At 42.3% G+C, this 25,848-nt stretch overlaps 1 protein-coding gene across 4 annotated transcripts in view; it reads left to right on the top strand.

Annotated features, from left to right (window-relative positions):
* The window catches only part of VWA1 (von Willebrand factor A domain containing 1), an 85,869-nt gene that overhangs the window by 21,355 nt on the left and 38,666 nt on the right, over positions 1-25,848 (top strand). For all 4 annotated transcript variants that reach the window (XM_075189798.1, XM_075189799.1, XM_075189801.1 and 1 more), the window contains exon 2: positions 8,212-8,778. In XM_075189798.1, coding sequence (XP_075045899.1) covers positions 8,212-8,778 — 567 coding nt within the window. The remainder of the gene's footprint in view (positions 1-8,211; positions 8,779-25,848) is intronic.

The following is a 25,848-nucleotide window of genomic DNA, read 5'->3' on the forward strand; positions in this document are numbered from 1 at the left end:
GAAGTCATGTTGTCCTACCTGTCAATCTTTGATTAAATCTTGGTCTCCATGAAAATGGCCACCTCCGTAGGCATCAATACATGGACATAGGACACAATTTCTGAACTGTGTCATCATGCCACAGATGGCGAAGCCGACCACGTCTTGTACTGGCTCAGCATCAGGGAGAATGCCAGACTCTTCAGGGAGTGAGGGAGATCACCCCTATTTCAGGGAGTCTCCCTGACCTTCAGGGAGAGTTGGCAAGTATGTTCTACTTCGACCACTGAGTATAACCATATATCCTTACTGTCCTGATTTTATGTGGGTTAGTCCCGATTGGAGGACACTGTCCCACCAGTTGGCACGTTTGTCCCAACTTGCAGGAAGCTGGGAGGTACCGGTATGTTTCCTCTTACCATGGTTTCACCATGTTCACCAGAGGAAGACGCAGACACTTCTGATGCATGTGACAATGTAAGGATGGGTTTAGAAAAGGAAGGGGGTTATGATTTTTGAAGTGCTCCGGTGAGACGAGTCATGCTCTCCAACATGGCCAAGCCTGTGTGTTTGTGCGCGTGTGTGTGTGCGCGTGCTCTTCTCTGGGAGAATGTTGGGAGGTATAACAGAAGGGCTCAGTTAGTCTTATCTCTGTATATTTGTGCCTATTCTCATGCTTGGGTGCTGTGAATATAACCAGGATCAAGTGGCCCATATTTCAGTTTGAAAATCTTTGTGTATGATGATGATGATGATGACATGTGGTACAATGCAGCCAATCGGAATCCTTTCTCCGTTATTACACTTGTTCTTTGGCCCTGAAGTAGAATTTAGTCATGTCAGTACCAACCAATAACCGTAATTGGTAGCAGTTTAGAATAATTTCCAGAGACACTTCACAGTTTAGCAGGTGCATCTATGCAGCTCACACACAATACAGTATAGGTGAACCTTGGTGCACTCCAACACCCGTTATAATATGTTTAATAAACATGATTACAGTATAATTAGTTGCATTATAAATGCTTTGGATTAATCAATATTAAAAAGAATAAGACCATATCAGGACTATTGCACAGTGTATACAGAAAAAGTGAACTATTTTGTGTTTTTAGTCATTCCTAAAACCTGAGACAGTTGACAACTGGGGAGGTAGATTTATCAAACGTTCTAAAAAGGAAAGGTGGAGGTGTTGCCCATAGCAACCATTCAGATTCTAGCTATCATTTTCTAGAATGTCTTAGATAAATGATAGATAGAATCTGATTGGTTGCCATGGGCAACACCTCTTTTAGAAGGCTTATTAAATCTACGTGTTTAATTTCCCCTTTAATCATCTGCTCAACTATAACATTATATAGGAAGTTAAACTTTTAGATCTTTTATAGAAAAAAAAAACCTCATTCTCCAAGCTAGACAGACGATCCACTTGGATCCATCCTCTTCTGGTCAGGGAAAGGGGAAGATTCGTGTGACAAGCACCCAAATCGATGGATAGCTATTCCCTGTAAACTTTTAGGTCTCTGTTTCCTAATAGTCCCTTTAGAAATGAAAGCCGCTCTGTCCATGAAAAGGTTAAATGCTCTTCTACAAATAATAATGAATTGTAAGCGAGGAAACACACTAATAGGGGGGACAAGAAATCTACAAACATCTATTGTTCTGACCTTTTCACGTGGACAAACAGACAATATGAAATAAACAATGTGATATTTACAAAATGGAAACACAGAGTGCTGGAGAGAGAATGATAAATGTTTGTATATTTCTCTGAGGAAGAAACATTGTTTTCTCTGGAAATGTTGACATCACCGTTGAACCTCTGTCATTGCTTAGTGTGATGGTAATGATACGAGTTTGTACTTTACAATCAGGAGAGCGGGAATGGGCCACTTAGTGTTTTATGAGGCTGCATCGCTCTGGATCAAAGACAGATGCTGCCCTGCAGGTTTTGAGAGATGGCTCCGTTGTTAAATGTACAGATAAGGACATTTTTGGCAATTCTGAATTTCATTTTTTAAATGTATTTACTTATCCGTTTCTAGGTGTGAAATTGTAAGAGTTGCGTTTATAATCTTTGACAATTTACAAGCAATTATGCCACAAACAAACATCTTGGTGTCAATGAATTCTTATTCTGGAACAAATGTGGTACTGGTTAGTTATATGGGCACTACATTCTCTCAGCCCTGGGAAGCAAATTCCTCAGGCCTAGTTAAGTGACGCAACATCCGTCCAGTGCAGCTTCAGCACACCGCAGAAGTCCTAATATCTCTACGGCCATAAGGAACCAATATGTGATGGGCCATATTGCATCCTGTCTGGTGTCGTAACCACAGAACCACCAGGGGCTTCTGAGAGCAGCAAGGTAGTAACATTTGAGCCTGACCCAACTGGGTCGGTGCAAACCACAAGCTCACAACCACCCACTCTTGGCCACCAACCTCCTGCGCGCTTCTGGTGAGCTATAAGTAGCAAGATACAATGGTGCCTGTATAATTAACAAGTAAATGTATCTGAAACAATTGTAATAGAGCAATACAGCGTGTTTATTTTATCTCTTGCCTGCATACAGTGGAGGTATCAGTTGTGTGCAGTAAACCATTATACAGCCAATCAATTTGTTAGGAACCAGTGATGTCACAGAGGAACATCCTGACTAATGTTCATGAGATACTGGTTCTTAGCGAACGGAATTCTCATGTATAAACAAACCATATAGAAGCGTCAATCCTAATACTGAGAATGAATTAGTGTCCTAATATTCGATTGGATAGGGCAGAATAAAACCACTATGGCCCCTAGATATACAATAACAAATGTTTATTGTATGTATACACAAAATTCTATCTTATAACCAAACAATATAAAATGATTGATAAGTGTTGATACACTGAGTTGTCTGGAGACAAATATTACAAGCGGCCGGGGTTCCTCTACAACAGAGGTGTCCATGTTCGGTCCTCAAGATCTACCAACAGTTCATGTTTTCAGGATTTCTTTAATCATACACAGGTGAGTCAATCTATTTGGCTGGGTCAGTAATTATCCCACCTGTTTCTACAGACGGAAATCCTGAAAACATGAACTGCTGGTAGCCTTTGAGGACTGAACATGGACACCTCTGCTGTAGAAGGAGGGAATTGTATACCATTTTCATATTTGTGACTGAAATCCTATTTAAATGAAGGCAGGACGTAATGCTCTTACAAATAAATGCAGTTTGTTACATACAATGTATTTCATATGCACTTTACCTGACAGGATTCTGAACATTGTAAGGATTATCGTTAGTTAACATAATTTCATATCTTGGCTCAGAGAAGATTGCCTGTCACACTGTGTTTGAATAATAATGACCTGCTTACATCAAAGAGACATGGGAATAATTTGACATTTATTATTAATATTAATGTAACAATATGAAATAATCCATAGTTAGATCATGAAATGCAGACAACGCCCTCAGTTAGGGGTGTGACATTTAGAGGGTGTGTGGGCTCGTTGTGCTTAATTGTCCGGGGTCCACGCCCAGGTGGGCTCCCCCTTTTCACTTCCCGAAGTGCATCCATGCAGACACTTTTCCCATCTATTTGAATGATTATGATCCACGATGGGAATAAAAAGTAAAAACGTCACTTTAAGGTACTGCCCACTGACATTTTTTGACTACCCCATTAATTAATTAATTACAACTTTTCCCGTTTTCTCCTACAATAATGCATGTTGGTGCCCCATTCGTCATAAGCCAGGAGAGTACGGAGGTTGTTCAAACCAACATACTACATAGAGATCAAACAATAAGACATCATTTAAAGAACCATAGAATGGCAAAGCTCTAAAGACACTAAACTATAAATAAATTGTAATTTACATCTACTATAAATAGAGAAAATCTACTAAAAGATTATATAAACTGTGGCCACTGTACGATGAACGCAGCTAAAATATGGGTACCATACGGGCGCCACAGTCAAATTTGTAGTGGATATGAACCCCTACGCCCTAGGGTAACTACATTACCCATGTAAATCTGGACACACGTGTATTACTGTAACCTCCTTCTCTGTCACCTTTAAAGCTCTTAATCAATCCTCCCCTCCCTACATCTCCAATCTCATCTCTACCTACACTCCTAGCCGCCCCCTCCGCACTGCCTGTGACCGCCGCCTCACTACTTCACTGATCACCTCTTCTCACTCTCGTCTTCAGGACTTTGCCCGGGCTGCTCCCCTGCTGTGGAACGATCTTCCACGTTCCATCAGGTTAGCATCTACTCTCAAAGGCTTCAAGCGTGCCCTTAAGACTCATTTCTTTATTCAAGTCTATCAGTCCTCCTCCTAACTCCCTTGTCCTGGCTCTCTCCCCCAGTTAGTACCACCCTATTTGTGTCTCCCCGTTCCTTGTGTGCTCCTTCTACTATTCCATCACCCTCTGTACCTCTTGGCCTGCTTCCCTAGCCCTGTTTTCCCTGTCTTCTTAAGCTTAGGCCTAATCTCGCTGATTTCTACCATCACTAACTGTCCCAGAAATAATTTGATTTGCATTACCATGTTACCTGTGTCTGTGTATATATTTTTGTTCTTTTTTGTTCTTCCTGTATCATGTTGTGTCATGGCTCACTGTTATCTGTGTATGTAATGTATGGCGCTGCGGACCCTTTGTGGCACCTTATAAATTAAAGATAATAATAATATTACCCATGTAAATCTGGACATACGTGTATTACCCATGCCACATGAATGCATTGTAATTAGTTAGCATGCATGATGCAGTTTTTATACAGGCATGCAGGAAGCATGTGAGCTACTTGCAGTGCAGCCTTGCAGCATGTGTGATTCATGTGTACGGATATATGTGACTGACATGGTAACCAGCGCTGCAGTGACGTCAACAGCAGACAGTGAACCAGTCTGAAGCGACAACTAACACTCCTGTGTCTGCCAGACTGACACTTCCACAGGTCTCTTCAGGCCGTGCTGTGTTTGATCTCTGCAGGATGTGTCTGTTTTGTCAGAGTTCCTGGGTGTGTCGGGTTTATAGACACACTTTTGGCTTGTGATTTGTTTGCTCTTGTTCTGTTATAAATAGCCTAGTCCAAGGTGTGGTCCTATGTCTGTTTCTGAACTTCAGTCATCATGATTTCCCAGTCAGGGCTCTCTACTGGTATGGTCTGGTAGGGCCCCCATCAGGGGAGTACAGGGGATAAGTCGTACTTGCCAACTCTCCCGGAACGTCCGGGAGACTCCCGCAGTTTGGGTGAGTCTCACGGACTCCAGCGTTAGTATGGCAATCTCCCGCATCGGGCAGAATTTGGTCCAAATCGCCATGATTCACCGGGAATCGCTGCGTTTGGCTTCGATGTAAAATGACGCGTTTTGCGTCATTACGTTACGTAACGATGCGATTTTCGGGGCACCGCCTTCTTTCGTTCTGCAGCTCCCGGATCATACTTGCCATAAGTTGGCAAGTATGGGATAAGTAGGGACCCTTGTGACCTGCACACCCCTCCCCCACTTTTTAACTTTTATCCTGTGAAGCGGTATCTCCCATCCACTGATGGCTGGGAACGCACCTTGCAGTGACCTCAATACACAAATCAGATCACCCCTTCCTAAGTTTCCCCGGTACGAAAGGAGCTAAATGGGGAAAAATATCACCCAACCCTAAAAAAAAAAAATTTGATATATATAAATAAATAACATTTAACAATAAAAAAGTCAAAAAATTATTGTTGTCATCCATGTGTTGGAATTTTGGAGACTGGCCTGTTTCATTTGTATTGGACCCCACAAATTCTGATGGTAGCCCTGCTGGCAGAACTCTCGCCACCACATGGGGTGCGGCCGGTACAAGGCCCAGAGATGCTGGGTCACCCTCCCGAGGCCCGTGCTCTGCTCCCAGAAGAGCAGAGCAGGGGCCTATCCTGAGCATGCGTGGTTATGGTGCCTCTATTCATACAGCCAATCACCACTCCCTTGATACTGGGAATACAAAAAGGGGTAAATGATAAAGAGGCCATTGGGAGGCATGGGGCAGATCTGCTAATGCCACCTGAGGTGGCAAAAGGGGCTGTGGTGCTTAGAATGTGATCTATTGTATTAGATTAGTAATAGATTATCACATTCCACTTTAAATACAACAAATTACCGGCCATTTATAATCCGCATAAGGGCAAAGCCACAGCGCAAGTGCTCTTGTGTGGTCTTAAAGTGCTATTAGGACTATAAAGGACCTTTACTTACAGGATTTCATAGTAGAAGAGGACTTTGTTTAGGTTTAAAGAACAAACTCACCTCACACATTCATAGAAAAGAATGTTCCTTCCCTCCCCTGCTAGGTGTGTAATAGTATATTGAGGTTTTTGGGGTCAAAGGTCAGATTTTTTTTATTCACGTGTTATTTTATGATCCGTGGAATTCCTATAACATGAGGTAAGGCTTCTAGCAGGAAATTTATGTCTGTAGTGTAGTTTGTCAAGAGATGCGCACGTCAGTAATCTGGGATGCCTGATACATTGACTTGATCGTATCTGTAGAACTTTGGAAGTGCAGGTGTTCTCATTTATAGTTAGTCTGTTTGTTTTAGTGTTTAACTGCAAGTTCTCTTCACTGAGGTCTGACTTACCCCATTGTGACTCTTGTTTGTAGACCAATAGTGTAGCTTTTTAACAAAATAAATACGCCTGTCCAGTCGGGTTCCCTGACAAAAGCATACTTGCCAACTCTCCCGGAAAGTCCGGGAGACTCCTGAAATTCGTGTCAGTCTCCCGGGGCTCCCGCGAGAGGGCTCCCACATCCCTGAATTCCCTTGTGAAAATTACGCGACTCACCAAGAATCGTGTCATTTTGGCCCCGCCCCCCACAACAAAACGACATTTTACTTGTGGGGGCAGGGCCAAAATGATGCGATTCGATGCGCCTAGCCCCCTCCCGCCCCTTAGTCACGCCCCTCTCCCGCACGTTGCTTACTAAAAGTAGGTAAGTATGGACAAAAGTGACTTCTGCAGAGAGCACAGCAGAGCTGTATTGTGTCCCATGGCAACAGAAATAAACAGTTTTACCTGATTATATAAATACATGGCTATTTGTGGTGTATGACTTGTAGTTTCACAACACCTGCAGAGGCACATTCCAGGCATGACTTAGTGGACATACAGTACAGGTGCACTCCCACGTTCTGCTTTTGAGAACTGACCCCGCCTACTTTTGTGGGATTCCTGGGGGTTTATTTACTAAACTGTGGGTTTGAGAAAGTGGAGATGTTGCCTGTAGCAACCAATCAGGTTCTAGCGTTCATTAATTTACTGCAGACTACAAAATGACAGCTAGAATCTGATTGGTTGCTATAGGCAACATCCCCACTTTTTCAAACCCGCAGTTTAGTAAATATACCCCATGGTCCTGATGGAAATTTATATGGTGAAATAAGTACAAATTGATGGAAATAGTAAAAATATCACTTCAGATTCCAGTGGCTCAGTGGTTAACACTTTGTCTCACAGCACTGGTATCATGAGTTCAGTTCCCAACCATGGCCTTATCTGTGTGTTAAGGAATTTAGACTGTTAGCTCCAATGGGGCAGGGACTGATGTGAATGACAAATCTTCTCTTTACAGCGCTGCTTTTATATCACCATCATTTATATAAATAAATGACGATGATGACATAAAACGAGACATTCTACCCTGCACAAATCTTGTGGAAGTTCAATTGTTGTCGTCCCTTTTTCCTGGTCGTACATTTGTCATTATCGGCTTATTTTATCTGCTTTCCACATTTATAGCATAAAATCGCATCAGTTTAGTAAGGACCCAATAAATGTATTTATCACATGTGAAGATTGGTGTCACTGTTTGTACTTGTTGCGTATAATTGTGCTACACTTTCTTTTAAATGTATATACTCATCTGTGCCTACTTTAGCGTCTTCAGCTTGAGAACTCCAATTACTTGTTTTTTTTCACTCCTAAAATAGAAGTAGCCATTTGCAGAGAGCACAATAAGAAAGACAGAGAGGATACAACACAGAGAATAAAATTGAAAATTACAGAGGAATATAGATTTCATAGAGCTGGAATTAAGAAGCATTTGTCAGGCGGATGGAGAGCTGCTATTAAATATAAAGAAGGATAAAGAAAGGGCAATAAATGTTTATTATGATATCAAAAATGAAAAATGTCATCTGTCTTATTAAAGACTAATTTAGACATCACTCTTTTTTTTTTTTCAGATCATTCCAACTTTGTCCCAGACTCTGAAGGTGACCTTCTCTTTCTACTGGACAGTTCAGGAAGTATCACATATGATGAGTTTGCCAAGGTCAAAGAGTTTATCGGGGACCTCCTTGGCCCATTCAAATTTGGTCCACGGGACGTACAAGCTAGCGTTGTACAGATCAGCACCAACCCGACATTGGAATTCCCCCTCAACCAATATAGTTCCAGTCGGGACGTCCAAAAGGCCATCCAGAACGTAAGACAGCGTTTGGGGGATACAAACACAGGCAAAGCGCTTGAATATGTGAAAGAGAACCTCAATGGAGAAAAGTTTGGTTCTAGGGCCGATGTCCCCAAAGTCTTGGTGTGGATGACGGATGGATTGTCCACTGATGACATCTCTCAGCCAATGCAGCTTCTTAAGGACATGGGTGTTACGGTATTTATTGTTAGCACAACGGGGCGAGGAAATTTCCAGGTTCTTTCCGCAGCAGCCAGCCAACCAGATGAGAAGTACCTAAAGTTTGTAGATAAGGATGACCTGGGCATCATTACGAAGGAACTGAGGGACTCCATAATCGGTACGTGTGTGTTCATGTGGCTTCAAAGCGTAATTTAGCACTAGATATGTAAATGTTCTGCTTCTAAAACTGTCTCTTTAATAGTTACTAGTGGGAGAGGGATCCTGGGGCTGTCTACAAATGCACGGATTGATCTATTTTAAAAAAGTTATCCAACTGCTAATGAACTTTCGTTCATATATAAATGTGTACTATTAAGAAGATGACATGAGTGGAGGTCCTGCTCACACTCTCTTCGGTTTTCCACCGGGTCTGTAAAAGAAATGGAGGAGCCCTTGGAAAACTATTGCCTGTAGCAGCCCCTTGTGGGCTCCTGCTAGGGGAAGGGACACCTTGGTAAAAATCTTTTTCTAGCTGGTAATGCAGCTTAAAACTTCAACTTCAAATTGTTACTTGATATAGTATTTGGGCGTTACCGTCTACAATGGAGAGAGCATGTATTTAAGTGTTAGGTGTATCGGAGAGTGGGAAATTGAGAGCAGTGACTGCGAAATTTTATCTAATGAAGTGGAAAAGCAACAAATTTAAAATAATGAAAAGCAAAAAAAAAGATTGGAAATACTAACATGTTCTTTAAGTTGCTGAATGTGACTCAGATAATATAAACATGAACTTTGTAGAAATCACAAGGAGAATCCATGCCTCATAAGGATGTAGGCAAATCGCATTCTGTATGACGATACATTGTCACAAACTCTACATCATATTATGGGGTCTATTTACCAAGCATTTTTCCTGTGGTAAACCCCCGAAAACTGTTGTTTTCGGGGGTTTACCACAGGAAAAATGCTTGGTAAACAGTTTTCGGGGGTTTACCGTGAAATCACTATGTACCATTGAAGCATCGCAGCAGATATCTCAGATATCTGCTGCTTTGCATTTCCTATCGGTTTTCTGAGCACTCCCCATAACAGTCTATGGGAAGTGCTCAGAACCGCTATGTATGATAGTTTAATTAGAGAAACTTTTCTCTTTTTTTACATGTTAATGTACTCCATCTGAAGCTGGCGTACATTAACATACCTGAAAACTTTCGCGCTGTCCAGCTCTGCTCTGAAGACAGCACATGTGTGGAGGGATCATGTGATCCCTGCCTGTCAATCATCCTGCAGTTTGCCGGCCAGGATGTTACTGCGCATGCACCAACTATTCGGTCGGTGCATGCGCACTAACAAAAAAAAACAAAAAAAAAGAGAAGATCACCGCAGCCTTGAAAATTGAGATAAGACTGCGATGATCAGGTGAGTCACTTTTCAGGGACAGCAGGTTATCGGCACTGCTGTCCCTGAGAAGTTTTTTAATACATAGCCGTTACTTTTCAATCCTTATCAAGGAGATAAGGATTGAAAAGTATCAAGTCAAAAAAACGAAGGGTCATAAATAGACCCCTATAAGAGCTTAACAGCTGTTCCTTAGTCTTATAAGTAAGAGATCAGAAACTCTCTCCTCTTCTAAGGACCACTAAAAGACAAATTTTACATTTTTATATAGGAACCATGAAAAAACAATATATTGTTCACTGTTACCCCGGTTAATCACTGTCTTCTTGTTTAGTTAGAGAACATTATGAACATACATAGTTTAATATAAACCCCTCAGTTATTTAAGTTGTATTTTTCACTTTACTTAATTTTCAAACATGAATTATTACATCCTGATTTGCAAACTACAAAAGGGGTGTGGCTTAACAGGAAAGTGGGGGAGAGTTTTAACCAAGTTTGTTTGTGGGTGGAGTGTGGGCGGAACAGGGGTGGGGCTTATTTTGTCCTGCTATCGGGATTCTAAATGTTGGAGGTATGTAGTAATGGGTCTGCTTTTTCTCCAATCAGCTTTCAATGGGAGTGGCATTCTTGACCTATGAGAATGAGCCCCTTCATGTAACAATGAGAATTCAGTGGGAGTGATTTCTTCTACCAGTCAGGGTGAAAGATAACCGGACAGATAATTATTTATTATAATTTATTTATATAATTATTTTTATTTATTTATTTATTTCAGCGCTGTACTGTATAGAGAATATTTGACATTCACATCAGTCCCCGCCGCAGTGTTGATTACAGTCTCAATGTACGCTCACACTAGGGTCCATTTTATTCAGCAATTAACCTACCACTATGTGTTTTACAGTGTGGAAGGGAAAACCCACGCAAGCATGGGGAGAACTTCCAAAACGCCACACAGAAGGGGCTCTGGTCAGGAATCAAATTCATGGGGAATCGAGGAATGCTAACCAATGTCCCATCGTGCTGCCGCACTGATAGTAAAATACATTTTTTTCAAATTAAATTAAAATACTTCCATAGATGCACCATACAAATTGAATTGCAAGGTTTATACTAGAGATGGTCACTGACCCCCGTGTTTTGGTTTTGGATCTGGATTACCGTCGGGTTTTGGTTTTGGTTTTGGTTTTGCAAAACCGCCATTGCGTGTTTTGGTTTTGTTTGGTTTTGTTTTGCTATTTTTTGGGAAAATCCATGTTTTTGGGCCTAAATTAACCCAATTTAGTGCTCCAACTGTTTTAGAGATAAGTAATCTAATTGTTGAGGTAATAAATCATCCAAAAAAACAGTTTAATTCTTCGTTGGTAGGCCTATTCTACACACAAAACAGATTGTCTTCCTCTCCATCTATGCATATTGGCAATGTAGCCATCGTCTTTGGATGTATATTACACCCTACACTTATAGTTAAATATGTAAAGAAATGGAAAAAGCCAGTTTGCTTTCTGTCTCTATAGGCCCCCCTCCACTTTTTTAAAAAAACAAAAAATTCAGCCATTATAGACTGTACAATATTAATTGACATGGAGAAAGCCAGTTTGGTTTATGTCTCTCTAGGCCCCCCTCCACTTGTATAAAATACCAAAAAATCCAGCCGTTATAGACTGTACAATATTAATTGACATGGAGAAAGCCAGTTTGGTTTCTGTCTCTCTAGGCCCCCCTCCACTTGTATAAAATACTAATAAATTCAGCCGTTATATACTGTACAATATAAATTGAAATGGACAAAGGCAGTTTGGTATCTATCTGCATCGGATCCTCTCTCCACTAGGAGTAAAATAGAAAACTATTCAGCTGTTATATAATCTAGAATATAAATAGAAATTGAGAATAGGGATGAGCGCGCTCGGATTTCTGAAATCCGAGCCCACCCGAACGTTGCGGATCCGGGTCGGATCCGAGACAGATCCGGGTATTGGCGCCAAATTCAAAAGTGAAACTGAGGCTCTGACTCATAATCCCGTTGTCGGATCTCGCGATACTCGGATCCTATAAATTCCCCGCTAGTCGCCGCCATCTTCACTCGGGCATTGATCAGGGTAGAGGGAGGGTGTGTTAGGTGGTCCTCTGTGCTGTTTAGTTCTGTGCTGTTTAGTTCTGTGCTGTGCTGTGCTGTTTAGTGCTGTGCTGTGCTGTGCTGTGCTGTGCTGTGCTGTGCTGTGCTGTGTTCTGCAGTATCAGTCCAGTGGTGCTGTGTGCTGTGCTCTGTCCTTCTGAGGTCAGTGGTGCTGCTGGGTCCTGTGCTGTGTCCTGTTCAGTCCAGTGGTGCTGTGTCCTGTGCTCTGTGCTTCTAAGGGCATAGTTATTTCCCCAATATTCCCCTGTGTTTAAAAAAATAAAAAAAAGTTTTTTTAAAAAATACCAAAAACTACTTTAATATTTTTTAATTACCACAAAATTTTCACAACCAATCCTGCAGTATAAGCCCATTGGTACTGCAATATTACCAAGTTCACACATTCAGCAGTAAAAGTCCAGTGGTACTGCAATATTACAAAGTTTACACATTCTGCAGTATCAGTCCAGTGGTGCTGTGTCCTGTGCTCTGTGCTTCTAAGGGCATAGTTATTTCCCCATTATTCCCAAGTTTTTAAAAAATAAAAAAAAAGTAAAAAATAATAAAAAATTTAAAAAAAAAAAAATATATAATAATTATAACCAAATTTGCAAAACCAATCCAGCATTATAAGTCCATTGGTACTGCAATATTACCAAGTTCACACATTCTGCAGTATCAGTCCAGTGGTGCTGTGTCCTGTGCTCTGTCCTGCTGAGTTCCGTAGTGCTGCTGGGTCCTGTGCCGTGTCCTGTTCAGTCCAGTGGTGCTGTGTCCTGTGCTCTGTGCTTCTAAGGGCATAGTTATTTCCCCACTATTCCCAAGTTTTTTAAAAATAAAAAAAAAGTAAAAAAAAAAAAAAAATATATAATAATTATAACCAAATTTGCAAAACCAATCCAGCAGTATAAGTCCATTGGTACTGCAATATTACCAAGTTCACACATTCTGCAGTATCTTGTGCTACATATAATGGAGACCAAAAATTTGGAGGATAAAGTAGGGAAAGATCAAGACCCACTTCCTCCTAATGCTGAAGCTGCTGCCACTAGTCATGACATAGACGATGAAATGCCATCAACGTCGTCTTCCAAGCCCGATGCCCAATCTCGTAGTACCGGGCATGTAAAATCCAAAAAGCCCAAGTTAAGAAAAAGTAGCAAAAAGAGAAACTTAAAATCATCTGAGGAGAAACGTAAAGTTGCCAATATGCCATTTACGACACGGAGTGGCAAGGAACGGCTTAGGCCCTGGCCCGTGTTCATGACTAGTGGTTCAGCTTCACCCACGGATCTTAGCCCTCCTCCTCCTCCCCCCCCCTACAAAAAATTGAAGAGAGTTATGCTGTCAGCAACAAAACAGCAAACAACTCTGCCTTCTAAAGAGAAATTATCACAAATCCCCAAGGCGAGTCCAAGGGTGTTGGTGGTTGTCAAGCCTGACCTTCCCATCACTGTACGGGAAGAGGTGGCTCGGGAGGAGGCTATTGATGATGTAGCTGGCGCTGTGGAGGAACTTGATGATGAGGATGGTGATGTGGTTATTGTAAATGAGGCACCAGGGGGGGAAACAGCTGATGTCCATGGGATGAAAAAGCCCATCGTCATGCCTGGTCAGAAGACCAAAAAATGCACCTCTTCGGTCTGGAGTTATTTTTATCCAAATCCAGACAACCAATGTATGGCAATATGTAGCTTATGTAAAGCTCAAATAAGCAGGGGTAAGGATCTTGCCCACCTAGGAACATCCTCCCTTATACGTCACCTGAATAACCTTCATAGTTCAGTGGTTAGTTCAGGAACTGGGGCTAGGACCCTCATCGGTACAGGGACACCTAAATCCCGTGGTCCAGTTGGATACACACCAGCAACACCCTCCTCGTCAACTTCCTCCACAATCTCCATCAGATTCAGTCCTGCAGCCCAAGTCACCAGCCAGACTGAGTCCTCCTCAATACGGGATTCATCCGAGGAATCCTGCAGCGGTACGCCTACTACTGCCACTGCTGATGTTGCTGCTGTTAGTCGGTCATCTTCCCAGAGGGGAAGTCGTAAGACCGCTAAGTCTTTCACCAAACAATTGACCGTCCAACAGTCGTTTGCCATGACCACCAAATACGATAGTAGTCACCCTATTGCAAAGCGTATAACTGCGGCTGTAACTGCAATGTTGGTGTTAGACGTGCGCCCGGTGTCCGCCATCAGTGGAGTGGGATTTAGAGGGTTGATGGAGGTATTGTGTCCCCGGTACCAAATCCCCTCGAGATTCCACTTCACTAGGCAGGCGATACCAAAAATGTACAGAGAAGTACGATCAAGTGTCCTCAGTGCTCTTAAAAATGCGGTTGTACCCACTGTCCACTTAACCACGGACATGTGGACAAGTGGTTCTGGGCAAACGAAGGACTATATGACTGTGACAGCCCACTGGGTAGATGCATCCCCTTCCGCAGCAACAGCAACAGCTGCATCAGTAGCAGCATCTACAAAATGGCTGCTCATGCAAAGGCAGGCAACATTGTGCATTACAGGCTTTAATAAGAGGCACAACGCTGACAACATATTAGAGAAAATGAGGGAAATTATCTCCCAGTGGCTTACCCCACTTAGACTCTCATGGGGATTTGTGGTGTCAGACAATGCCAGTAACATTGTGCGGGCATTAAATATGGGCAATTTCCAGCACGTCCCATGTTTTGCCCACACCATTAATTTGGTGGTGCAGCATTACCTCAAGAGTGACAGGGGTGTGCAGGAGATGCTTGCGGTGGCCCGCAAAATTGCTGGACACTTTCGGCATTCAGCCAGTGCCTACCGCAGACTAGAGGCACATCAAAAAAGCTTGAACCTGCCCTGCCATCACCTCAAACAAGAGGTTGTGACGCGCTGGAACTCCACCCTCTATATGCTGCAGAGGATGGAGGAGCAGCAAAAGGCCATTCAGGCCTACACAGCCACCTACGACATAGGCAAAGGAGTGGGGATGCGCCTGAGTCAAGCGCAGTGGAGACTGATTTCCGTGTTGTGCAAGGTTCTGCAGCCATTTGAACTTGCCACACGAGAAGTCAGTTCCGACACTGCCAGCTTGAGTCAGGTCATTCCCCTGATCAGGCTGTTGCAGAAGCAGCTGGAGAAAGTGAGGGAGGAGCTGGTAAGCCATTGCGATTACAGCAAGCATGTAGCTCTTGTGGATGTAGCCCTTCGTACGCTTTGCCAGGATCCGAGGGTGGTCACTCTTTTAAAGTCAGAGGAATACATTCTGGCCACCGTGCTCGATCCTCGGTTTAAAGCGTATGTTGTGTCTCTGTTTCCGGCGGACACAAATCTACAGCGGTGCAAAGACCTGCTGGTCAGGAGATTGTCCTCTGAAGAGGACCGTGACATGCCAACAGCTCCACCCTCATTTTCTTCCACATCTATGGCTGCGAGGAAAAAGCTCAGTTTTCCCAAAAGAGGCACTGGCGGGGATGCTGATAACATCTGGTCCGGACTGAAGGACCTGCCAACCATTGCAGACATGTCTACTCTCGCTGCATTGGATGCTGTGACAATAGAAAAAATTGTGGATGATTACTTTGCTGACACCATCCAAGTAGACATGTCAGACAGTCCATATTGTTACTGGCAGGAAAAAAAGGCAGTTTGGAAGCCCCTGTACAAACTGGCTCTATTTTACCTGAGTTGTCCCCCCTCCAGTGTGTACTCGGAAAGAGTTTTTAGTGCAGCGGGGAACCTGGTCAGTGAGCGGCGAAGGAGGTTGCTTCCTCACAACGTTGAAAAAATGATGTTTATAAAAATGAATAATCAATTCCTCAATGAAGTACAGCACTGCCCTCCAGATACTACAGAGGGACCTGTGGTTGTGGAGTCCAGCGGGGACGAATTGATAATGTGTGATGAGGAGGAAGTACACACTGTAGGGGGAGAGGAATCAGAGGTTGAGGATGAGGACGACATCTTGCCTCAGTAGAGCCTGTTTAGTCTGTACAGGGAGAGATGAATAGCTTTTTTGGTGTGGGGGCCCAAACAAACCAATCATTTCAGTCAAAGTTGTTTGGTAGGCCCTGTCGCTGAAATGATTGGTTTGTTAAAGTGTGCATGTCCTATTTCAACAACAGACCTCTCAACTGCAGCTCATCCCTCCTCTGCGGGGATAATGTCTCCTGTGCTCTGACACGTCACTCTGTGTACTCTCAGCCTCAGGATCTGACACTACAGCTACCATGCCTCTTGTAGCAGCCCTCACTCCAGGGCCTCTTCCATGTGCAGTGTCCCCCTCTCTCTTGGGTTCACTATAGTGGCATGGAGTTCTCCCCCTCATCCAGGGCACACATTCCTTGCCCTGGCTCAGTCACCATGCTCAGACTTCCAGGCAATGCTGGGGGAGCCTGGGAGCTTCCACCCCAGGTCCCCAGCTACAACTCTCCTCTCCTGTGTCTTCTCTCTCTTTCTGACACTTTAAAGATCGTGCCTTTAAATGAAAAAGTCAGTCTTCATTGCACGACTATGTGCAAGTGCAACAGGGACATTTTTTTGGGTTTACAAAGTCAAACAATAACACTACGACCCTGTCTGTCTGGGGTCTGTCAATGACGAATTGTCTGGAGCATGTTTTGAGGAGGTATTGTGGCCCCGGTATCAAATTGGGTACTGGAGCCACCCCACTATGCAGTCCAGATACTTGTTTGGTGGAATTCCGACACGTGGAGGGTTTTTTAATTATATTGTGGCCTCGGTACCAAATTGTGTACCGGGGCCACCACACTACGCAGTCAAGATACTTGTTTGGTGGAATTCAGACCAGTTGAGGGTTTTATTATTATATTGTGTGGACCACTCTATCTATACCACACTACACCTCTATACCACTCTATTTCCTACTTTAATTCTATTTAATTCTATTTCCTACTTTAATTCTATTACTAATTAATTAACATAAAGAGGAACAAAAAAAACCAATTTTACCAAAAGTATAATATGACTTAGACTTACAAACACTACACTTGAAAGATCGTGCCTTTAAATGAAAAAGTCAGTCTTCATTGCACGACTATGTGCAAGTGCAACAGGGACATTTTTTTGGGTTTACAAAGTCAAACAATAACACTACGACCCTGTCTGTCTGGGGTCTGTCAATGACGAATTGTCTGGAGCATGTTTTGAGGAGGTATTGTGGCCCCGGTATCAAATTGGGTACTGGGGCCACCCCACTATGCAGTCCAGATACTTGTTTGGTGGAATTCCGACACGTGGAGGGTTTTTTAATTATATTGTGGCCTCGGTACCAAATTGTGTACCGGGGCCACCACACTACGCAGTCAAGATACTTGTTTGGTGGAATTCAGACCAGTTGAGGGTTTTATTATTATATTGTGTGGACCACTCTATCTATACCACACTACAACTCTATACCACTCTATTTCCTACTTTAATTCTATTTAATTCTATTTCCTACTTTAATTCTATTACTAATTAATTAACATAAAGAGGAACAAAAAAAACCAATTTTACCAAAAGTATAATATGACTTAGACTTACAAACACTACACTTGAAAGATCGTGCCTTTAAATGAAAAAGTCAGTCTTCATTGCACGACTATGTGCAAGTGCAACAGGGACATTTTTTTGGGTTTACAAAGTCAAACAATAACACTACGACCCTGTCTGTCTGGGGTCTGTCAATGACGAATTGTCTGGAGCATGTTTTGAGGAGGTATTGTGGCCCCGGTATCAAATTGGGTACCGGGGCCACCCCACTATGCAGTTCAGATACTTGTTTGGTGGAATTCCGACACGTGGAGGGTTTTTTAATTATATTGTGGCCTCGGTACCAAATTGTGTACCGGGGCCACCACACTACGCAGTCAAGATACTTGTTTGGTGGAATTCAGACCAGTTGAGGGTTTTATTATTATATTGTGTGGACCACTCTATCTATACCACACTACAACTCTATACCACTCTATTTCCTACTTTAATTCTATTTAATTCTATTTCCTACTTTAATTCTATTACTAATTAATTAACATAAAGAGGAACAAAAAAAACCAATTTTACCAAAAGTATAATATGACTTAGACTTACAAACACTACACTTGAAAGATCGTGCCTTTAAATGAAAAAGTAAGTCTTCATTGCACGACTATGTGCAACAGGGACAGTTTTTTTCTTTACAAAGTCAACTAATAACACTTGGACCCTGTCTGTCTTTAACATACTTGATGGGATCTCAATGACGAATTGTCTGTAGCATGTTTGGAGGAGGTATTGTGGCCCCGGTATCAAGTTGGGTACCGGGGCCACCCCACTACGCAGTCCAGATACTTGTTTGGTGGAATTCTGACACGTGGAGGGTGTATTTATTTTATTGTGGCCCCGGTATCAAATTGGGTACCGGGGCCACCCCACTACGCAGTCCAGATACTTGTTTGGTGGAATTCTGACACGTGGAGGGTGTATTTATTTTATTGTGGTCCCGGTATCAAATTGGGTACCGGGGCCACCCCACTACGCAGTCCAGATACTTGTTTGGTGGAATTCTGACACGTGGAGGGTGTATTTATTTTATTGTGGCCCCGGTATCAAATTGGGTACCGGGGCCACCCCACTACGCAGTCCAGATACTTGTTTGGTGGAATTCTGACACGTGGAGGGTTTTTTAATTATATTGTGGCCTCGGTACCAAATTGTGTACCGGGGCCACCACACTACGCAGTCAAGATAGATAGATGCGTATCATAGATAAAGTACATTCAGTGGTGTGGGGCAAATTGAAAAATATTCAAAATGCACTGACATTATCAAAAACAAGAGGTTGTCACACGCTAAAACTCCAACATGTATATGATGGAGAGGATGGAGGAGCAGCCGTATGTGTAGTGTAATGCAGACCTGTTGAAGGTTTTTTATATATTTTATTGTGGTGCCCAGTGCCCACTCCTCTAGGCAGTCCAGGTACATTTATTGGTGCGATTCATAAAAGTTCAGGGTTTTTAATATATTGTGGTGACCCACTCCTCTACGCAGTCCAGGTACATTTATTGGTGCGAATCATAAAAGTTCAGGGTTTTTAATATATCTTGTGGTGACCCACTCCTCTACGCAGTCCAGGTACATTTATTGGTGCGAATCAAACAAGTTGATGGTTTTCTTATTATATATATTGTGGTGACCCACTCCTCTACGCAGTCCAGGTACATTTATTGGTGCGAATCAAACAAGTTGATGGTTTTCTTATTATATATATTGTGGTGACCCACTCCTCTACGCAGTCCAGGTACATTTATTGGTGCGATTCATAAAAGTTCAGGGTTTTTAATATATTGTGGTGACCCACTCCTCTACGCAGTCCAGGTACATTTATTGGTGCGAATCAAACAAGTTGATGGTTTTCTTATTATATATATTGTGGTGACCCACTCCTCTACGCAGTCCAGGTACATTTATTGGTGCGAATCAAACAAGTTGATGGTTTTCTTATTATATATATTGTGGTGACCCACTCCTCTACGCAGTCCAGGTACATTTATTGGTGCGATTCATAAAAGTTCAGGGTTTTTAATATATTGTGGTGACCCACTCCTCTACGCAGTCCAGGTACAATTATTGGTGCGAATCATAAAAGTTCAGGGTTTTTAATATATTGTGGTGACCCACTCCTCTACGCAGTCCAGGTACAATTATTGGTGCGAATCATAAAAGTTCAGGGTTTTTAAGATATTGTGGTGACCCACTCCTCTACGCAGTCCAGGTACAATTATTGGTGCGAATCATAAAAGTTCAGGGTTTTTAAGATATTGTGGTGACCCACTCCTCTACGCAGTCCAGGTACAATTATTGGTGCGAATCATAAAAGTTCAGGGTTTTTAAGATATATTGTGGTGACCCACTCCTCTACGCAGTCCAGAAAGATACCTTTTTGCAACGTTTTGGACTAATAACTATATTGTGAGGTGTTCAGAATACACTGTAAATTAGTGGAAATGCTTGTTATTGAATGTTATTGAGGTTAATAATAGCCTAGGAGTGAAAATAAGCCCAAAAACTTGATTTTTAAACTTTTTATGTTTTTTTCAAAAAAAATCCGAATCCAATACCTTAAATCCGAACCGAGACCTTTCGTCAAGTGTTTTGCGAGACAAATCCGAACCTCAAAAATAACGAAAATCCGGATCCAAAACACAAAACACGAGACCTCAAAAGTCGCCGGTGCACATCCCTAATTGAGAAAGGCAATTTGGTATCTGTCTGCATCATAATCATCATTAGCGCCCTCGTCGCCTACACAAATCTCCCCCTCATCCTCTTCTAATTCCAAAGTGGCATCCTCAATTTGGGTATCACCGGCTACACTCGGGCTATTAAGGCACACATCAGCAGAATGCTCACGATTAGACATCCCACTGTTGGATGGACTCTCCACAGGGATTGTTGTCATTTGTGAATCAGAGCAAATATTCTCCTGTAATGCCTCACTGTTATCTTGCAGCTCGGCTTTGACGCGTAACAGTAGTTGTGCACCAATTGTAGGCTGGGTAACTTTTTGGGATCTGCCACTAATAGCCAAAGGTGAAGGCCTCATTCTCTCTTTGCCACTGCGTGTGTAGAATGGCATGCTTGCAATTTTTTTTATATTGTCACTTAACTTTTGCTCAGTTACACTTCTTTTTCGCTTCAATACAGTAAATTTTTTTGGGTTTTTTGTTTTTTGCACTAATTTGGAAACACTCTGTTGTTTGACATCGCCTTGGCCAGATGACGTACTGGGAACACTAACATCAGGACTGGTGACAGAACCTGGTTGCTCATTCAGATCATATGTGGACTGCTTTGAATCCATTCTGAGCGCAAACCACTGGGGAGTGCTAAAAATTATTTGGTAGATACTGCTGACAGATATGACTTTTGACAGCCAGAAATATTAATGCACAATTAGGGAGGACACCCCCAAAGCACTGAGGAGTGCTAAAAATTATTTAGTAGATACTGCTGACAGATATGACTTTTGACAGCCAGAAATATTAATGCACAATTAGGGAGGACACCCCCAAAGCACTGAGGAGTGCTAAAAATTATTTAGTAGATACTGCTGACAGATATGACTTTTGACAGCCAGAAATATTAATGCACAATTAGGGAGGACACCCCCAAAGTACTGAGGAGTGCTAAAAATTATTTAGTAGATACTGCTGACAGTTATGACTTTTGACAGCCAGAAATATTTATGCACAATTATGGGGGACACCCCAAAAGCGCTGGGGAGTGCCAAATATTAAGAAAAAATAATAAACCTCTATCCTCCTCTCTGCACTAGCGATTTTGGTTAGAGCAATTGCAAGAACAATATTGTATTGTCTGTCCCTGCTCTAATCAGCCTATGACTACACCCTGCTCTCTCCCTCTGTCAAATGGCGATGGATTGCTGTGGAGGCGTGTATTTATAAAGTTGAAGTATCGCGAGAACCGAGCCCCGAGATCCGACGACGTCACGATGACGTTCGGCCTCGATTTGGATTCGGAACGGGCGGGAGAGTACCGAGCTGCTCAGCTCGGTACTCGGATACCCAAAGTTCGGGTGGGTTCGGTTCTCGGGGAACCGGACCCGCCCATCTCTAGTTTATACTGTTCTACATCATGATTTAGCCCATATTAGTGATACAAATACAATATAAACAGCATCCTCGTGTCCTCCATACAATACAATGAGCATCCTAGTGACTGCCATACTAAACAACGGGCATCCTAGTGTCCGCCATACAATACTTAAAGCATCCTAGTGTCCGCCATACAATACAAGACAGAGAGCATCCTAGTGTCCGCCATACAAGACAGAGAGCATCCTAGTAACCACCATACAATACAAAGAGCATCCTAGTGAACACCATACAATACAAAGAGCATCCTAGTGTCCACGATACAATACAAAGAGCATCCTAGTAACCACCATACAATACAAAGAGCATCCTAGTGTCCACGATACAATACAAAGAGCATCCTAGTAACCACCATACAATACAAAGAGCATCCTAGTGTCCACCATACAATACAAAGAGCATCCTAGTAACCACCATACAATATAAACAGTATCCTAGTGACCATCATACAATAAAGAGGGCATCCTTGTGTCCGCAATACAGAGAGCATCCTAATGACCATATATAATAACAAAAAGAGCACAATACTACCCCCTGATCATGAATTAACCACTCCTCAAAATCATTAACTCCAACCTCATTATAAAAACTCTATTATAATCATTAACTCCCTCATCCAGATTAATTATTAATCTCCACATCATCAATTAATTCCATTCATACTCATTAATCCCATCATTACCTCCCTCGGTTTCATCAAAAGACTGTAGATGAGTGCGCCCAGTGTGTCTGCCCTATACGAGTGCGCCCAGTGTGTCTGCCCTATACGAGTGCGCCCAGTGTGTCTGCCCCTGTACATGTGCGTCCAGTGTGTCTGACCCTGTATGTGTGCACCCAGTGTGTCTGCCCCTGTACGAGTGCGCCCAGAGTGTCTGACCTGTACGAGTGCACCCAGTGTGTCTGCCCCTGTACGAGTGCGCCCAGTGTGTCTGCCCCTGTACATGTGCGTCCAGTGTGTCTGCCCCTGTACATGTGCGTCCAGTGTGTCTGACCCTGTATGTGTGCACCCAGTGTGTCTGCCCCTGTACGAGTGCGCCCAGAGTGTCTGACCTGTACGAGTGCACCCAGTGTGTCTGCCCCTGTACGAGTGCACCCAGTGTGTCTGCCCCTGTACGAGTGCACCCAGTGTGTCTGCCCTGTACATGTGCGTCCAGTGTGTCTGACCCTGTATGAATGCGCACCCAGTGTGTCTGCCCCTGTACGAGTGCACCCAGTGTGTCTGCCCCTGTACGAGTGCACCCAGTGTGTCTGCCCCTGTACGAGTGCACCCAGTGTGTCTGCCCCTGTACATGTGCGTCCAGTGTGTCTGACCCTGTATGAATGCGCACCCAGTGTGTCTGCCCCTGTACGAGTGCACCCAGAGTGTGTTCTCGGCAACTATATGTTTAAGTACCGGACTAATAATTATTTTATTCAGGTAGAGAGAGCATAAAAGTCTGTATCTGCAACAGTTTGTGCAGCGACAATTTTGTTTTTCTTTTTCTTCGCTTATCAAGTTATTACTTATACTGACACTGGATATTCAGAGATGAGCTAGAGGTTGGTATATAATCTGCATTTATAGTGTACATATGGTGCTAGTGAGTTTGAGATTCTGTGTGTTAACATAATGCTATGTTCTGCACATCTTCTTTATGTGAAGTTAGTCAGGAAGTCAGAGGAGCCGTCCTCCGTTCATCCCACCCCCCTGCGCTGCCACATTAGATCTGCAACTGCGGTGATGTCATCACAGATGGACGCGTAGCTCTCTCCCAGTCAGCAATAGGATGTGATCCTATGATCACCACCTACCCCCCGTTCAAGCGCCAGCCCCCCTCCCTTCATCACCCCAAACGCTGCCTGGCTCCACTCACCAGGTATAACTATATATATATATATATATATATATATATATATATATATACACACACACACACATGCAAAATAATATATATAATTAAAAAAACAACACAGTGATGCATGAGGCGGCCTACGGGCGGCCTGGTTAAGCCAATGGCCTACCGGGAATCTTCTCTGTTAGGCCAATGGCTAATCCGCCTCTGCTAATAACTCTGTATGTAGGTACAATGGCAAGAGGACTGATGAAAACTGATATTTTGGTTTAATTAGAAGAAAGAGCCTGTTTGAGTTTTGTACTTTCGATAGAAATTTCTTGTTGAGTTAGAAAAAAATTTCAGTAATTATAAATAATTGAATGGAAAAGAAAAATTGCTTGAAATGAAGGCAAAATAACACAAACGTAGACTGAAAAGTTGAAAAAGAAATTAGGGTATATAAATAAATTAGATGTGTTTTTAAAGTAGAAACATCTTTATGTCTAATTGTCTATGTTAATAGGTTTATTCATTCCAGGGGTCAATATAATGATGGCATCAGGCACATTTGAAGCTGACTGACCTTTTCGGAAGTCAGGATAGAAATCAATAGAGTTAAAAGATTAGGTGCTAGCAGCAAATATTCACGGGCCCCAGTGACCTGGGATTTGTCTAGATATAATCTCCCTGCAACTATCTAAAACATTTCATAAAGTGATGGCACACAGGGAAGGTTTGTTCCTTGTATCTAGTAGGCTGGGGCTTGCTTTGTGGTGATTACTATTCCTATAGACTGTCATTTAGGTTTGAAATGTGTTACACACATATAGCTTTGTGTCCATGACAGATATATATATATATATATATATATATATATATATATATATATATATATATATATATATATACAGTATATATACACAAGGTATGTCTATTAATTAACGAGACTGATTAAATAATTCACCTTTATTTGTTGGTATTACAAATGTAATATTTGTCCCCTTCAATATACTCCCCATTTGCACTAATACATCGCTGTGGTCTTGTTTTCCACTGGTGGAAGGCATGGAGCAAATCAATTTCTGTCACTTGTTTCAACATATCTGCCGTTTTCTTCTTTACAGCATCAACGGACTCAAAATGTGTCCCTTTGAGCACTGATTTTTCTTTTGGGAAAAAATAAAAATCTCAAAGGTGCTTAATCGGGCGAATATGGAGGATGTTCAAGTGTAGTAATGTGTTTGTCGGTCAAAAACTGCTTCACAGAAAGTGCTGTGTGAGCTTTTATTCCTTTGAAGAACACCATAGCTGTTTTTAAATAAATCTCTAGAATTATACCTAATTGCACAGAAAAATAATAATACCTAATAATAATAATAATCCATAATCCACAGAAAAATGAGTCATGACACACTTTGCGATTAAATGGCATAGACACACCTTCCAAACAATGGGTGCAGTGCAGCTCGCTGTAACCACTTCCTATAATAATAGGAGACAGGACACATGTAGGAGATCTAATAGAGACTGTCAGATTGTTAACAACTGATCGCATGTTATTTTGCCTACCATAAGTATCGCAGTAAGTCAAACTTGTGTAGCTTTTCCCTTACTCTGGTCCAGACGTGGTAATATCGCCGGAGATAATAATCCAATTCGATTGTAATAAGACGTTGGTAAATCTGATAAGAAGATGACAGCTTCCAACCAGTCTTATTGATCATCTCCTGACTGCGCTCACCGACCTCAGATCCCAATCTTTGGCGAGCCAAATCCCCATCAGAAGTTGCTGTTACTTCTATGTAATCTCACTTGTGTAATTACTTTGTATCACTTGGGAGTAAATGTATCAAGCTGAGAGCTTTCCGGCGGGATTGAACAGTGGAGATGTTGCCAATAGCAACCAATCAGATTCTAGCTGTCATATTGCAAAATGTACTAAATAGATGAGACTTAGATTCTGATTGGTTTTTGAAACCCGCCGGAAAACTCTTCGCTTGATACAATAACCCCCTGATGTGTTTTATGACAACATCTGCAAATATAACACGTTTGGGAAAATCCTCATTTATGCTGCACATACCTAATATTCAGTACTTATGCTTCTTCTTGTTTGGTGCTTATCATTAGATAATTACTATTTTTATATAGTGTTGACTGTGCATTGAAGCTGTGCATTTAGTTCTGAGCAAAATAAGCTAATTTCATGGCCTCTGACAGGGTGACTGAAACCAGGATCATTAACAAGTCCTGAGTCATAGT

This window comes from Mixophyes fleayi, chromosome 11, assembly GCF_038048845.1.
Source record: "Mixophyes fleayi isolate aMixFle1 chromosome 11, aMixFle1.hap1, whole genome shotgun sequence".
Classification (NCBI taxonomy): Eukaryota; Metazoa; Chordata; class Amphibia; order Anura; family Limnodynastidae; genus Mixophyes; species Mixophyes fleayi.